Source organism: Dipodomys merriami, unplaced genomic scaffold (genome assembly GCF_024711535.1).
Source record: "Dipodomys merriami isolate MVZ:Mamm:240054 unplaced genomic scaffold, mDipMer1.0.p SCAF_13, whole genome shotgun sequence".
Taxonomy (NCBI): domain Eukaryota; kingdom Metazoa; phylum Chordata; class Mammalia; order Rodentia; family Heteromyidae; genus Dipodomys; species Dipodomys merriami.
Genome location: NW_027202604.1, coordinates 4,877,531 through 4,893,247, shown reverse-complemented (window position 1 = coordinate 4,893,247; position 15,717 = coordinate 4,877,531). Strand labels below are relative to the sequence as shown.

The window sequence follows — 15,717 nt, the reverse complement described above, 5'->3', positions numbered from 1 at the left end:
GCCGGGAGCCGGTACCTCAGCCGGCGGCCCACTCGGTGCCGCGCGTAACCCGACGTCCGAGATCGCAGCTCCTGATTGGTTCGGCCTGGCGTGGGGGCGGGCCTCCGCGCCCGTGCTCTCCAGGGGCGGGGCTCCGGTTCTGGCGAGAGGGCTCGTGGGTCGGGACCTGCAGGTAGACCAGGTGAGCCCAGCTGGATCCAAGAGAGAGCCAGAGTCGGGGCGGGGCTTCGAAGACAGCAGCAGCAACAGTCTTTGTTTAAATCATCTTCCCTTGCAAGGTAAATCCCTTATTCCCTGGAGAATGTATTTAAAATACTCTTGAATACTACCCTCAGAGAAAGTCCAAAAATCTGTAACTGGATTATTATGAAGCAAGTAGTTTTGTTGGGGAAAAGAATCTGAGACACACACAGGCATCTTTTTCCAAGACAGACATTGGCCGTCCCTCTAGTTTCCTGACCAAAACCAGGGAATTCAATTTATTAATCAAGACGCCAAATGTATTTTCCCCCATAACTTTAAAATATTAAAAAATATTGACAGGATCTTGCTAACTAGTGCAGGCTCAAGCCTCAGCTTCCCCTAGTACCTTGCCAGCATACCACACTCTCAATGTTTCAACTTCAAAAACGTAATTTAAGTGCTCACTTCAATTGCTTTTAATGAGAAATATACTGACTTTAGACTGAAAAGTCAATGGGCCTTCTTCACTTAATACATAATAATGTGATACGTTTTTTAAGCTGAATGACTTGTATTTTTCAGTCTCCAGCCTCCAGCATCCCATGTTCACACGAGAGAGAGACAGAGACAGAGAGAGAGACAGAGAGAAAAAGAGAAAGAGGGGGGAAGAGCTAGCGGGAGAGGGAGAGAGGGAGGGAGGGAGAGAGGGAGGAGAGGAGAGGAGAGGAGAGAGAGAGAGAGAGAGAGAGAGAGAGAGAGAGAGAGAGAGAGAGAGAGAGAGAGAGAGAGAGAGAGAGAGTCCTACTTATCATTTGAATCCTTGCAATATGCCTTTACCAGGGGCACTTGAAAACTCTCTGCCTTTTTTCTGGACACCTCTTGTTGATGCTTAAGAGTCACTGACTTACCTGCTACATGATGTCAGAGTACACTGTGGTACAAGTCCAGTTGACAGAACTACATTTGTTATAACAGTAAATACCATCTATGGGTAATTTTTTTCCTTATTAAATAGCCTCCAAGAGATTCTAATTATATGAAGGTATAGTTCCAAAGGTTTCTTGGTTAACTAGAATATTAACCTGATTATCCAAAGAAGAAAAGTACAGTTCTCAGCAAGGCTCACACCTATAATCCTAGTTATGCATGAGGTTGAATCTGATAATATGGATTCGAAGCAAGCCTAGGCAAGAAAGTCTGTGAGACTCTTATCTCCAATTTAACCACCAAAAAGCAGGGAGTGGAACTGTGGCTCAAATGCCAAAAGAGCACAAGGCCCTCTGAGCTCAAGCCCTACTGTGAGTAAAAACAAAAACAAACAATTCCTCAATTTTCTAATACACTCTCATGCCTGTGTGCCTTTCTGCAGCATTTTAGCTGCATGGACATTGTTCCCTTCTCCCTGCTGTTCCTACTGTTCCCTTTTTCTTGTACACACTACAAATTCTTGGATGCTAAACTACATAACTATAATACATCTCTCCTACAGATGAGTGACTCTCTTGAAGGCAATAACTGGTTTTTTTTTTTTAATGCATTCTTGAGTCTAACACAGTGACTGGCACAGAGACCATGCAACCAAATGGTTTTTAAATTAAACTGGATTTTAATTTATAAAATTTTAACTCTCCACAAATATTGATCATGGGCAATACAGAAAATCAGGTTAAGAAAATAAATGGTTAGGGGAAATTCTGAGTGGCATTACTGCCTCAAATCCAATTGGAACTGTACAAGAATTTTCAATAATTAGCAGTTGATGTTCACAGAGAACCAGAGAAAAGGATGTGTCTTAAAGCACAGGATATTATTACTGGAAATAGATTTGCCTGAAGACACAAATCAAGAAAAATTGTACAAAGGGCTAAAAAGTAGAAGCTTTGGGCAAAGCACTTCTCTGTATATCCAGGTGTGGACGAATCCCTCATGCCTACAGACATCAAGAAGTTTTCAGCATTCAGGGCAGAAACCCCAATGCAAAGAACAAGGTCGTTGTTAAAGATTCTGTTTTTATGATGTCTCTTGAAATGAAAATTTAAAAGTACCTAAGTTCAGAGGGAAAGGAAGAGACATCCAAGATGAGGGGAAGAATTCTGGAATTTTATTCAAATAGGAACTTTCTCATCTATTCAGAGATGATTCTCTTGAAGCTCCAATGGAATTTTGGCCAAAATGCCTTCCTTTCTGTCAAATCAGCATAAATAAAGTTAAACATAGCTTAACACCTGTTTTGATTTTCTCACAACCAATTAAAACCTGTCATATACAACTTTAATACAAACTTAGTTACCAAAAGGAAAGGCAAACATGCAAATATTGATCAAAAAGTTTCCTCAGTCTTTTTTTAAACCTTTTGAAGTTATGCCATCAAAATTGATGAGTATTTTAGTAGGTATTCTTGTGCATATTTTTCCTTAAGTATACTTGGTCTTCAGTGCATCATTTTTTTTAAATTGAGGAAAACCAGCAAGCAGGAAGAGCACAATGCAACAAGCATTGCATTTTGTTCCAGACAAACAGCTTTAAAAAAAAAAAAAAAAGGCAAAATACATTAAACAAAGTGCATCAATTGCAATGGGGTCAGCATTAGTAAAATGTCTAAGGATAGTGCTGGAAACAATCAGGAAGTTCCTCCCTGGCAATCCTCTAATTGTCTTCAGAGAATGCTCAACCAAAAAAGGAGGGAGGAGAGAGAAAAAGAAACCAGTACTTAAAATCTCAAGAGAAACATTCAAACTTCCTTCTCCAGAGATTCTTGCAAAGAGAGCTAAGGGACCACTCAGCTTTAACTTTTCAAAAACTTTGTAATTCCCCCTCAATCATCCTGCTTTGTGACTTGATTTGCTCCCAAAGACTACCCCCATCCATTCAACACTCTATGATTACTTCCATCCTGCCAGGCTAGGTATCAGTTATTAGACTAAATAAACTACATAGAAACCCTAATTAGGCCTGATCTTCCACAAATCCTGAGAATAAGTACCCCTGGCCCTTCAGCAGTGGTAGCACCATCTCACAAGTCAGCTATGACCAGAGTCATGCCTTCCACGGCTCTAGTCTGTGCTTTATTCCTGTTATTGAAGACTTGTCTGGTAAATTTGTAACTTGCTTATCCTTTTTCACATGACAATAGGTCATCACACTCGGATAGACCACTCAGAAAGAACATAAAGGAAGAGTTTTAGGCCTACATCTCCATACCAACCCTCCAATCCTAGTATTGATGGTTCTTGTGAAGATCTGACTTTGTAAACATTGAAAAAAAAAAAGATGCTTTTTCTTTTTGTGCCAGTCTTGGGTCTTGAACTCAGGTGCTGGGTGCTGTCCCTGAGCATCTTTGCTTAAGGCTAGCGCTCTACCATTTGAGCTCCACTTTCAGCTTTTTTTGGTAGTTAACTGGAGATAAGAGATTTGTGGGCTTTCTTTCCCTGTGCTAGCTTCAACTGTGATCCTCATATCTCAGCCTCCAGAGTAGCTAGGATTACAGGTGTGACCCACCAGTGCCTAGTAAGATAATCAATCTCAATGCCTATTAATTTCTTCCCTCATCTAAGGTGTATGGTACCCTAAAAACAAGGCTACCTATGTGTTTGGGGACAAGCAGTAAGGAAAATACTTCAAGTGAGTGGACCTGGAACTAGATTTGGACTGGGCTTTGAATTTAGAAGTCTTTTTTTTTTTAATTTATTTATTTATATTTTTTTTGGATCCAGTCGTGGGGCCTGAACTCTGGGCCTGGGTGCTATCCCTCAGCTCTTCAGCTCAAGGCTAGCGCTCTACCACTTGAGCCACAGCGCCACTTCCGACTTTTTTCTTTTTGCTTATGTGGTGCTGAGGAATTGAACCCAGGGCCTCAGGCATGCAAGGCAAGCGCTCTACCACTGAGCCACCTTCCCAGCCCCTGAATTTAGAAGTCTTAAACCATACTTCTAAGTCAATTAGTAATTATGGGTAAATCAAAATATCCAAACATACATATTCTCATACAAAGTCATTAAAACTCACTAGTAAAAACATTTAAAGTGAATGAAGGCAGGGAAAAAGTATTAAAAATTGCCATTTCTTTTTGGTTTTGCAGGAAGCTATTTGTCTCATAGCACCATAGTCATGACACATGGTTACTTACAGTGGATCAAGGACCAAAGACATTCAAAATTAAAGAGGGAATACCTGATCCCTGTCAAATTTTATGCCTCATTTCTTTTAGTGATGCTATCTTCATAAGGCCAAGACATTTCTACTGATAAAAGAGAACTCTTTTGAATTTGCACACTTACAGATCATCCTCAATATAAAGGACAAGTTCAAACCCAGGGTGTATTTCAGATTTTGAGACTATATGACTAATAACTCTTAGAACTTCTATGGAAACCAATCAAATGAGCAAAGTATGTGCTAATTTTAAGTCTTTGGTGATAGGTGCCTGAGTAAATCATAATTGCCAGTAAGTTTTCACAATTTTCCCATCCAAAGTTTCTGATGTTCTGTGTCCCTTGGAGACAGTATTGGTTTGAGAGAGGAATGGTTCTGAGACATAAGGAGGCCTAGAGCTTTTAATTTGTATTCAGGTATCACATTAGTGATTGAACTAGTAAAAGAGAGCAGGTAAGTTCTTAGGAAGCTCTAGTCCAAGGCTCTCTCACAATGAGAGTAATTTTACTTCTAGAAAACATATAAAGACCAAGTTCTAAACTGGTTTTCTATGCCTGCCTCTACCATAATTCAATAAATACTTGTCAAGAACATCATCATTCCCGGAGGTTGGTAAATACCCATTCTTGGCCTCATACGTCTATATTGTACATGCTAGAAACCACCTGCATTGTTAATGGTAGGGTAAAAGCCCCCATTAATACATTTCCTGTGTTGACCCCTTCAGACTCCACTTCCTATGAGAAGGATGAAGTTCATAAAAGAAAGTAAGGTAGTTACCAAAAGCCCACAAAAAAATACTCAAAATGTCAGAACTAAAGGTTTTCCCGGTGCACTGATATAGCTGTTAACGGTCTAATGTTGGGCAGCCAGCTTTTCAGGACCAGGAATAACACAGTCCATTGACCTTTCTCTAAGCTTGTCAACCCAAGTTGAAAGTGGATTGTGAAAAACCTGTTCTCAGGCAGGCTGTAGAGGAAAAACATAGGTGAAATCTAGATAAATGCAATGCATTTATATTATACTTCTTATAAATTTAAGAGGGTGGTCTCTCTCAAAAACAAAAGGGCTGGGAAGGTGGGTCAGTGGTAGAATGCTTGCCTTGCATGCATGAGGCCCTGGGTTTGATTCCTCAGCACCACCTAAGTAGAAAAAGCCAAAAGTAGTACTGTGGCTGAAGTAGTTGAGCATTAGCCTTGAGCTGAAGAGCCTATGCCCAGGGTTTAGGCCCCACGACCAACAAAAACAAAACAAAACAAAATAAACAAACAAAAAACAAGCATGAAAGCCCAAGCCTATAATCCTACCTACTTGGAAGGGAGAGAATTGGCAATCCAGGTTCAAGGCCAGCTTGGGCCCAAAAGTTCACAAGATTCATCTTGACCAATCTCTCTCTCTCTTTTTTTTTTTTTTAAATGGAATGCTTCATGAATTTGCATGTCATCCTTGTGCAGGGGCCATGCTAATCTCTATATCGTTCCAATTTTAGTATATGTGCTGCCAAAATGAGCACTTGATCAAATTCTTTGCTTTTTTTTTTTTTTGGTCCAGTTGTGGGGCCTGAACTCTGGGCCTGGGCACTGTCCCTCAGCTCTTCAGCCCAAGGCTAGCACTCTACCACTTGAGCCACAGCGCCACTTCCGGCTTTTTTCTTTTTGCTTATGTGGTGCTGAGGAATCGAACCCAGGGCCTCATGCATGCAAGGCAAGCGCTCTACCACTGAGCCACCTTCCCAGCCCCTTGATCAAATTCTTAAGGCATGTGTAGTAGCACATGCCTGTCATCCCAGCGACAAAATAAACATAAATATGAGGACTGGAGTCTAGGCTACTTGGTCATCAAGTGAGACTCTAATCTCAAAATATAACCAACACAAAGGGGTTGGTGGAATGGCTCAAATGGCAGAAAAACAGTCTTGGCAAGTGTGAGACCCTAAATTCAATCTGTAGTGCAAACAAAACAAAAGTCCATAAACGTATGTCTAACATACAGCCATTTTACCCCAAGGTAAGCTTAAAATGTTTCAGCATCACCATAATTGGGCCACCACTGCTACAGAGGCTAACTTCAGTGGCTTTAGGAGGTAAATACAATTCAAATTTTATACTTAAAAAAAATAAAAAGGAGCTTGAAGGTAGAACAGGAGGGGGAAAATGAGGGAGAATGGTGGAGGGAGTGACATTAACCAAGAGGTACTGTACTCATAACCTGACTTAAGGAATTGTAACCTCTTGTACCACTATATCATCAATCATCATCATCATCATCATCATCATCATCATCATCATCATCACCATCACCATCATAAATGAGGCCAACTGCAGGTGGCTCACACCTGAAATCCTAGCTACTCAGGAGACTGAGAGCTGAATTGAGGTTTAAAGCCATCCTGGGCAGAAAAAGTATGTGAGACTCTGTAAAAAGCTCTAAGTAGAGATGTGGTTTAAGTGGTAGAGCAACTAAGGGACAGTGCCTAGGCCCTGAGTCCAAGCCCCAGGATTGGCATACAAAGTCTGTTCCAAATTCCAAATATTCTCTTATATGTAAGAATCTAGTAGTAGTAAATATAATTCTTCTTAAATGTGATCGTCTGATAAACTATATTCAGTATGGGAGTGCAAGGAAATCTTTAGAGAAGCCCCATTTCTTGCCCATTTATACTTGGCTTTCTCTTGTAGAAACTAAGCTTGAACAATCATGGTACAAATAGACAAATCTGCTGTGTCCCAACCCTCCACAGATTAGAGGCTACTCAGAGATATGTGTTCCATGTTCAAAGGCTGCATCCCCTTAACTGTGAAATAAGTTAGTTTTTGAAAAATCTGTGGCCTTGGGAATAGTTGAGAAGATAGACAAAATAGCATATTGCTATACTTGGCAAATTACATTTATGTAAAGCTCTACACATTAATTCCAGAAATTTTGTGTTCCATGGTTCTTCCTCAAGGGACTCTCTTTTGCCATGGTGACTTTGTGACTGAGCTCTATTAAACAAGATAACCACTACCCCAGATTTACCAGCTTAATACTAATTATCCCCAACCATCATATATATGCTGCTTTTCTACAGGTATAGAATTAATAACAGTTTTAAAACTCGTATCTCTGAGTAAGCTCAAATATATTGACTATCATTTAAATAAAGCTTCTTTCCAGATAAACCTGGTAGAGCAGAATTAATGTTTTATGATCTGGTTGAAGGGCTTGAGATTAGGTGGCTCACAAATTATCCACTGAAGAAAGAATTCAGACTTATGGGTTATATACTAAAGTCTATAAAAACAAGTGGAGTGAACAAATGCAGGCATGGCACTCAGTAGACACTGTGGCAGGGGAAACTGGGGGGCAGTGAAGGAAAGGATGACAATTTCCAAAAAGAATTGTACTCATTACCTGACTCATGAAATGGTAACTCTTCAGTGCATCTTAATCAAATAATAAAATTACATTAAAATAACAATATAGGAAAAAACAAGTGGAGTTGGGGAGAGAAAAGGAAAAAAAATCACAGTTTAAATTTGTAGTAATATTACCTTATATTTGTATAGTTGTTCAGACTTTACCAAATTTGCAGTCTTAAAACATTTTCAACTCTTGAGTAAGAATGATTTATAAATTTGCAGGTGACTAGGATAATAAAAAATAAATAAATAAATAAACAACAAAGCAAACCATTTAAAGGAGGCAATCTGTATATATGTCTTTTCTCCTTCCCCAAGGCTAGAACAATATAAACAAGTGCTATTAGTTTATAATAGCTAGAAATGCAATCATAAATGAAAATCCATCTGAACTTTCATGTCCACTTGAGCTGAATCAAAAAAAGCAACAATAAAAAACACTATCATATTGGGCTAAGTAGGTCTCCTTAGATGGTAGATTTCATTCACTTTAAAGGTCTGACTAAAGTATACACATGGTTAAGCAGGTTTTCAGACTCTTTAACCATCTCTCTGTTCTCATCCTGACATTAAGGATGCTGCTAATCCATGCTTTGTGCCAATCACAAAGACCTATTTTTCTCTGCTGTGCTTCTACGTTATCTACTCAGACACTTAAAAAACAGTAAATGGGCTTTACAGTAAGTCCAAGGAATAACTACTGATTTCCACCCAAAGTAAGAACTCCAGAAATGAAACAGAGGTAGACAAACAACTCTAGAGAAAAGGAAACACAAAATAAAAGCCACTTTTATCCTCTCTGAGAACGAATAACGAGTGAGTAATTAAAGTGAAATACCAAAAATCTTTGTGAGGCTACTGACCACAGGAAGCCAGAGCTGGGTCAGGGTGGAGAATGACTGTAGAGCTCTTGAGTTATGTCAGTTTAAGACTGCTCTAAGTGTCCAGGTGTTTTTAAGAAACCAGTTTTTCTCCACCCGTCTCATTTCTGTCATAGTTCTAGTGTTCTCAAAGCTTAAAATTCATATCATATAAAAAGTCCTCATTCATGAATGTAAGCTCAATTATCAACAGAGGTAGTAAACAAAAGAACTCCTAAGAACAGATGTGAAAATGGATCAAAGTGTGACTTTACATTCAAAACCCTAGAGCCACATGATTATCCCCAAAATTAACTGTTTTAATTTTAAAAAGCTTAAAAACACAATGATGGTGAAGCACTGAGGTGCCTTAGGCACAGTCCCAAATCAGTGCTGACTTAAAGCTATGTCCTCTCTTTTCAAGAAAGAGAAAGTAGAGAACAAAGTTCAATCTATAGTTGGGAGGAACAGAATGAAAACAACCAAAATGGTGTTGTCCAGTGCCAACATCATCTTTTGTTTTCAGGCCACGCCACTGGAAATTGTTATTCTTATTATAAGTTTTCTTATAACCTTGGTTTGTTTTTTTTTGTTTTTGTTTTTTTTTTAAAGCTGCAACCTGCTGAACATGCATTGTCCACATTTTCACTGGCAGGAGAGTCACTTTTGTGCCATTTTTGCTTTCTCAGTGTGGGTCTTCCTTCCCTGAAAGTGCAAAGAGAGTAAGCGGACAGCTGCAGGGCTCAGAGCCTCAGGAGTATTTCAGTTTCACTTCTAGAGCAGGGTGAAGGTTGGCTGCATTTGTGCTTCAAATATCCAACTTGTTTTGGTTGTTCCTCTCAGTTGGCAAACTGTTCATAAAATGCAAACTTGATCCTCTCTATGTGATGGCAAAGCTTGATGGCAGGACCCAATTTTAAGTCCATGCATTCTTGGACAGTAGGAAGAGTGAGGAGCAACAAGGCCTGCCCATCAATTTCCTGTTAAGGCAGAAAATGCAAATTATATGTACATGAATGACAGCACCATCATTCACTTTGGTCAGTCCTCATTCACCTTGACTCCGGCACAACTGGCCTATGTTTCTTTTTGGTTTTTGTGCTAAGAATCAAACCCAAGTCCTCACACACGCTAGTTAAGTGCTCTCTCACCATGCTACACTTCTAGTCCACAATAGTCCACTCATTATTTGTGTTTCAGCAAATCTTCCTTAAAATTGATCACCACTCTAGAGCCTGACATATGACAGATACTAATTTTTTGCACAAGCAACTGACTATTTTCAAAAAGATAAGGAAAGTTAAGCAGAGAAGGCCTGATTTCGTACCATTTAGATATTTGGGGAATAGGATCAAATTCTTAGGGTAAACAGGACTGTTATGGTGCTCTGCTTCAGCTATGGAGCAAGTCAGGGCTGGACAGGGGTGTGTGTGTGTGTGTGTGTGTGTGTGTGTGTGTGTGTGTGTGTGTGTGTGTGTGTGTGTGTGTGTGTGTGTGTGTGTGTGTGTGTGTGTGTGTGTGTGTGTGTGTGTGTGTGTGTGTGTGTGTGTGTGTGTGTGTGTGTGTGTGTGTGTGTGTGTGTGTGTGTGTGTGTGTGTGTGTGTTCTGCTTCAGCTATGGAGCAAGTCAGGGCTGGACAGGTGTGTGTGTTTGTGTGGTATCAGGGCTGGACAGGGTGTGTGTGTGTGTGTGTGTGTTACACACACACAAACCTTTAAGTTTAAACATTAGTGCCAAAAAAAAAAGAACAATGAGCAAGTCAGATTAAATAGCTTTTTGTTACCTTTCTTCTCCTGAAAAAGAAATTAAAACACTGTTTTCCTTTTGTACAAGATTTTTCCTAAAACTTGTACATTCATGGTTCTTTATAGTTTGTTATAACAGATCAAGAGTCTTGGCAATTACCTGGTCTAGGAATATTCTTGCTAATGGAGCACAGTCAGTGGATCTGATGAACCGCACAACATCTGCCACACTCCACTTCAAGGGGTTACTGTCCAGGTGAAGTTTTTCAGCAACTTCAATCCTTATTTCCTTCATTTCCCACAAAAAAATCAAACCAAATAGTGTAAGAGCTATTCTAAAAAACAAGATGTTTCTACATATAAATTCATAATCCCACAGACAGGATTTTCAATGGTCTCAAGGCATAATATCTTGCAGCAAAGATGGCAAAGGCCCACACGCAGTAAGTATTCAGAAAAATTTTAGTACACATTTTATCTTATTTACTGTCTTTTGTAACAATATCAGAATTTATCTCAAAGTTACAGGATAAATGATTTGGAAAAATTAACAGAGAAAAATAGTTTTTAAGTCTCCCATTTGTTCTTGATTTATTTCAGCTGGTCTCTGGCAAGGCACTAAAGTGAATAGGATGGAATTTCCAATAAGAGAAGGGCTACTCAAATTATCCTAAGAAACTCTGTGTTGCTGCTGCTATTGGAACATTGTCAAATATAGTCCAGTTTAAAAAGTAACAAATATTTAGTATGTACATCATATAATATATGCATATATGGATATATGTATTAAATACATTAAACAAGATAATTAACAAGAATCAAAGGGATAATTTATTTTTTTAAAAGCATACATATTATGGAAAATATTTTAAAAGCAATTTCCCCTAAACTGAGAGGCTGCAAATTGAACAAGCAATTAAATTTATTTGTCCTAGGGCTTAAATGCAGGGCCTGGGGACTGTCTCTGAGCTTTTATGCTCAAGGCTAGAACTCAACTTACTTGAGCCAGACTACATGTACCACTTTTTGGAGGTTAATTGGAGATAAGAGTGTCACAAACTTTCCTGCCTGGGCTAGCTTTGGATTTCAGATCTCAGCTTCCTGAGCAGTTAGTATTACAGGCATTAGACACCAGTACCTGGCTGAAACTTTTTATTAAAACTTAAAACCAGCAATTTTTCTGACAGACTGTCCCCATCATAAATAGCTGTCTTTTAAGTAATCCTTGAAAGACATGTAAATCACTACTTTTGGAATCATTTTAATAGTCTCTAGAAATTTTTTATAAGCTTGTCCTGAAAAAAGTAGAATGTCAGCATCATTAGCAATTAGATTCTAGAGAAAAATTACAAAGGAGGGATAGACAAACTCTTTAAAATGGTACCTTTGGTGAAGGAGGTCTATTTTCATCATCTGAAAATGAAAACGTGGGAAGCTCTCTTTTTCTTATTTGTCTGTCTGAGGGCAGTGAAGAGGACATCTCACTTTGGGTGGGAGAAGAGGAACATGACTTTTTTTCTGACATTTCTGACTCTTCCTGTAGTTCATCCTGCTGCTCAGATGTACTTCCCTCACTTAAAGAATCTTCATCCCCCTCATCGGCATCATCCTCATCTTCACCCCCACTTCCCTACAGGAAAAGGAGAAAAGGGTTACTGAAATTCAAACCAGTTCATAGGCCACAAAACCATCTTCTATTGGCTAGAGATGTGAATTAGAAATACCGGCAAGTATTATGTGTTCACACTGTAAAGAAGTGGTTGCTTGGCTTCTACACATAACAGGGTACATTATGGATCTCATACCTGGGGTGAACCCACTGGGGTATTATCAACAGATGCAGAGGAGCGTTTCTTCTTATGAACAAAAACATTTTTCCGCCTCTTTCTCCTCTTACTGGCTTTTTTCAGGGCACAAGCTAAGTTACTATGCCCACCAGGTGGCCTCCCAATTCTTTTATTTTTCTTCCTTCCATAATAGTGTGCTAAATGCGGATGACAAAGAAAAACAAAGTTGTTTTATTATTGTACGCCTTAAACTTGCAAGATTCTATTAGCATAACAGAAAATAAGTATATATTTGATTGAGGTTTTAATTCCGTACAGTGAAATAAGCAGAGAAGTGTACAATTTAATTAGTAGTAACAAATGCAAAAACCGAGTAGCCCTCCCTCCCTCTGTCAAGATAAGAGACTATCTCCATCAACTCATTCCCTTCCCAGACATTCCTCTCCCAGAGCATCTACTATTCTAACTTTCATCATAGATTAGTTTTGCCTCTATCGAACCCCAACGGAGGTAAGGAAGGAAGCAGAGAAGGAAGGAAAGAAGGAAGAAAGGAGAGAGGAGAGAAGGAGGGGGAGGGAAGGGAAGGGAGAAGGAGGGTGGGAGAGAGAGAGAAGAGGGATAGAGGAAGGGAGGAAAGAAAAGAGAAAAGGAAATAGGGAAAGGTAACGGAAAGGAAGTACTGGGTTATATATTAAAGTAATATAAAAAATTAAACATAATTTCCTTCCTTCCTTCCTTCCTTCCTTTCCTTTCCTTTCCTTTCCTTTCCTTTCCTTTCCTTTTCTTCCTTCCTGCCTTGAATCCTGGTGTTTGAACTCAGGGCCTGGATGCTGTCCCTTAGATTCTATGTTCTTTATGTTTAAGGCTAACACTCTACCACTTGAGACACAGAGCCGCTTCCGACTTTTTCTGAGTAGTTTATTAGGGATGAGTCTCATGGACTTTTCCTGCCTGGGCTGGCTTCAAACTGCAATCTTCAAATCTCAGCCTGCTGAGTGGCTAAGATTATAGATGTGAGTCACTGACACCCAGCTTCATAATGTTCTTTTTATGTGTGTGCCAGTACTGGAGCTTAAACTCAGGGCCTCACAGTCTCTTTTGGCTTTTTGCATTCTACCACTTGAGCCATACTTTCACTTCCAGCTTCTTGCTGGTCATTTGGAGATAAGTCTCTTGGATTCATCTGCCTGTACTGGCTCCAAACCATGATTCCCAGATCTTAGCCTCCTGAGTAGCCAGGATTATAGGTATAAGCCACCTGTGCCCCACTCTGACAAAATTTTTTGCAAAGATAGACTGGGCACAATTAGTGGCATATGTCTATAATCCCAGCTACAGAGATTGGGATGATCAGTGTCTGAGGCAAGCCTGGACAAAAAGTAAGACCCCATCTCAACCAGCAAGCCAGGCATGGTAGTATGTACCTGTAATTCCAGCTAATAGGAAGCATAAGTAGGAGGACTGGTCCAAAGCCAGCCTCTGGGAAAAAAATGTCAGACTATCCAAAAATAAAAAGTAAAAAGAGATAGAGGTATGGCTCAAGTGGTAATACTTACCTAACAAGTGCAATGACCTGAGTTCAAAACCTCAGTACTGAAAAAAAAGATTATTAAAGATGCAAATTTACTCATCTAGGCTAATTTCAATTATATCATTGTGAAAGACAAGTTCACACTTAGTCTTTAGTTTAGAAAATAGTCAGCTAAGTGGAAAATACTGTTAATTAAACTCCTCCTTTGGAAGAGTTAAAAGTTTTAGTGTTTTTGTCTGACTTCATCTTTTCCTTTGTGGAAGTTTGATGGGAGTCATATAGGATGAAATTTCCAACTTGGAGCCTCAAGGCATTATCACCTAAAGCCAAAATTCTGATCCTACTTGTCCTCAAATCCCACATGCCCTGATGTCACTTGGAAGAGGATTTTCCATGTTAAGCACTATGGTGCTTACAAATCATCTGAAGATCTTATTAAACTGAAGGTTGTAAATGATCAAATCTGTTGCTTTCTGGTCTAAATGTCTACATTTTTAGCAAATTAGTTTAGTTGTTACTGATTGAAGGTTCATGTTTGATAGGCAAACTTTCTAATTAGTATTTGAATTGCACTCATGTATAAGTTTAAGCTTTTATTCCTGCTGGTAGTGGAGACTGAACTCAGGGATTTGTGCTTTCACTTGACTTGCTTGCTTGCTCATACCTGTCACTCTATCATTTGAGCCATGCCTCCAGCCCAGCATGTTTGCTGGTTATTTAGAGATGGAGACTTGGAGACTTTTCTGCAGGGCTGGCTTCAAACTATGATACTCCAGGTCTGAACCTTCTGAGTAGATAGGATTAGAGGCATGAACCATTAATGTCCTAACTTTCTATTAGTATTTAACAAACTATAAACTTGTATGGGAAGAGATTTTCTTAGCTTTTATTAGATTCTTTGTTTAGAAAATTGCAGTCATGAGGAGCTAAAGTGGAAAATACTGTTCAAAGAAGTACATATATATCACTTTGGGCTGTTGGAAGATTTGTAGACTTTATCATATTTGTTTAATTTTTCCTACAAAGATGAGTAAGAGGAGGAAACAGTGTGTAAGGACAGTGAATCTGCAACTACTTCCTCTCCTGCTTTCTCCACCTCCCTGTCACCAGGGCCATTTCACTGCTCTTCACAGACATGCAGCAAACTTCTGCCTGGAACTGAGCTACGATGCCTTTCTGCCCCTCCTCCAACTTGTCTGGGCTGCTGCCTTTTGTTTTCTCTGGCTGCTCCCTGTTAGATACTCTCTGGGTACCTGTACAAACAGCATCCTACACCACTTTTCCTTACTGGTCCTTTTGCTCTTGCTCAACTTGATTTACCTGGCATGTATTTCTACTAGGTCATTTTATTATCTCTTTCTCATGCTAAATGAAAACTTGGCTGGTACCACACCAAGCAAGTCCTTACATTAAAAAAAAATTCTCAGCTGGACTCACATCTGTAATCTTCATAATGTTGGGACGTGGAAGACTGGTTTGGAGCTGGCCTAGACAAAAAAGTTCATTAGATTCTATCTCCAAAATAACCAGCAAAAAGCCAAGGTGGTCAGGCACAGGTGGCTCACACCTATAATCCTAGCTACTCGGGAGACTTAGATCTGAGGATTGCAGTTCAAAGCCACCTGGGGCAGGAAAGTCTGTGAGACTGATCTCCAATTAACTACACAAATCCAGAAGTGGAGCTGTGGTTCAAATGGTAGAGTACTAGCCTTGAGCCCAAAAGCTCAGGGACAGAGTCCTGGCCCAGAGTACAAGCCCCAGGACCAGAAAAAAAAAAAAGAAAAAAAAAAGCTAAGCTCTCCAGGTACAGTGGCCATATCTGTAATCCTAGCTACTTAAGAGGCTGAGAGATGAGGACTGCTGTTCAAAGCCAGAAATGGAGCTTGGTCTCAAGTGGTAGAGTGTTAGCCTTGAGTGAAACACTCAGGAACAGTGCCTAAGCCATGAGTTCAAGCCCTAGGATAGACACACACACAGACACACACAGACACACACAGACACACACACACACACACACACACACACACACACACACACACACACACACACACACACACA

General features: G+C 39.6%; 1 protein-coding gene and 1 non-coding gene across 7 annotated transcripts in view; both read right to left on the bottom strand.

Annotated features, from left to right (window-relative positions):
• Positions 1 to 5,542: 5,542 nt before the first annotated feature.
• Sfmbt1 (Scm like with four mbt domains 1) overlaps positions 5,543 to 15,717 on the bottom strand; it is a 153,246-nt gene continuing 143,071 nt past the window's right edge. For all 6 annotated transcript variants that reach the window (XM_070018534.1, XM_070018533.1, XM_070018538.1 and 3 more), the window contains 4 exons: positions 12,147 to 12,325; positions 11,726 to 11,971; positions 10,502 to 10,630; positions 5,543 to 9,576 (listed from right to left, as the gene is read on the bottom strand). In XM_070018534.1, the coding sequence (XP_069874635.1) occupies positions 9,436 to 9,576; positions 10,502 to 10,630; positions 11,726 to 11,971; positions 12,147 to 12,325 (695 nt within the window). In that variant the 3' untranslated portion in view covers positions 5,543 to 9,435. The remainder of the gene's footprint in view (positions 9,577 to 10,501; positions 10,631 to 11,725; positions 11,972 to 12,146; positions 12,326 to 15,717) is intronic.
• LOC138824898 (U6 spliceosomal RNA) lies at positions 5,745 to 5,848 on the bottom strand. The gene has a single exon (XR_011371214.1). It is a non-coding gene; the product is annotated as a U6 spliceosomal RNA (small nuclear RNA).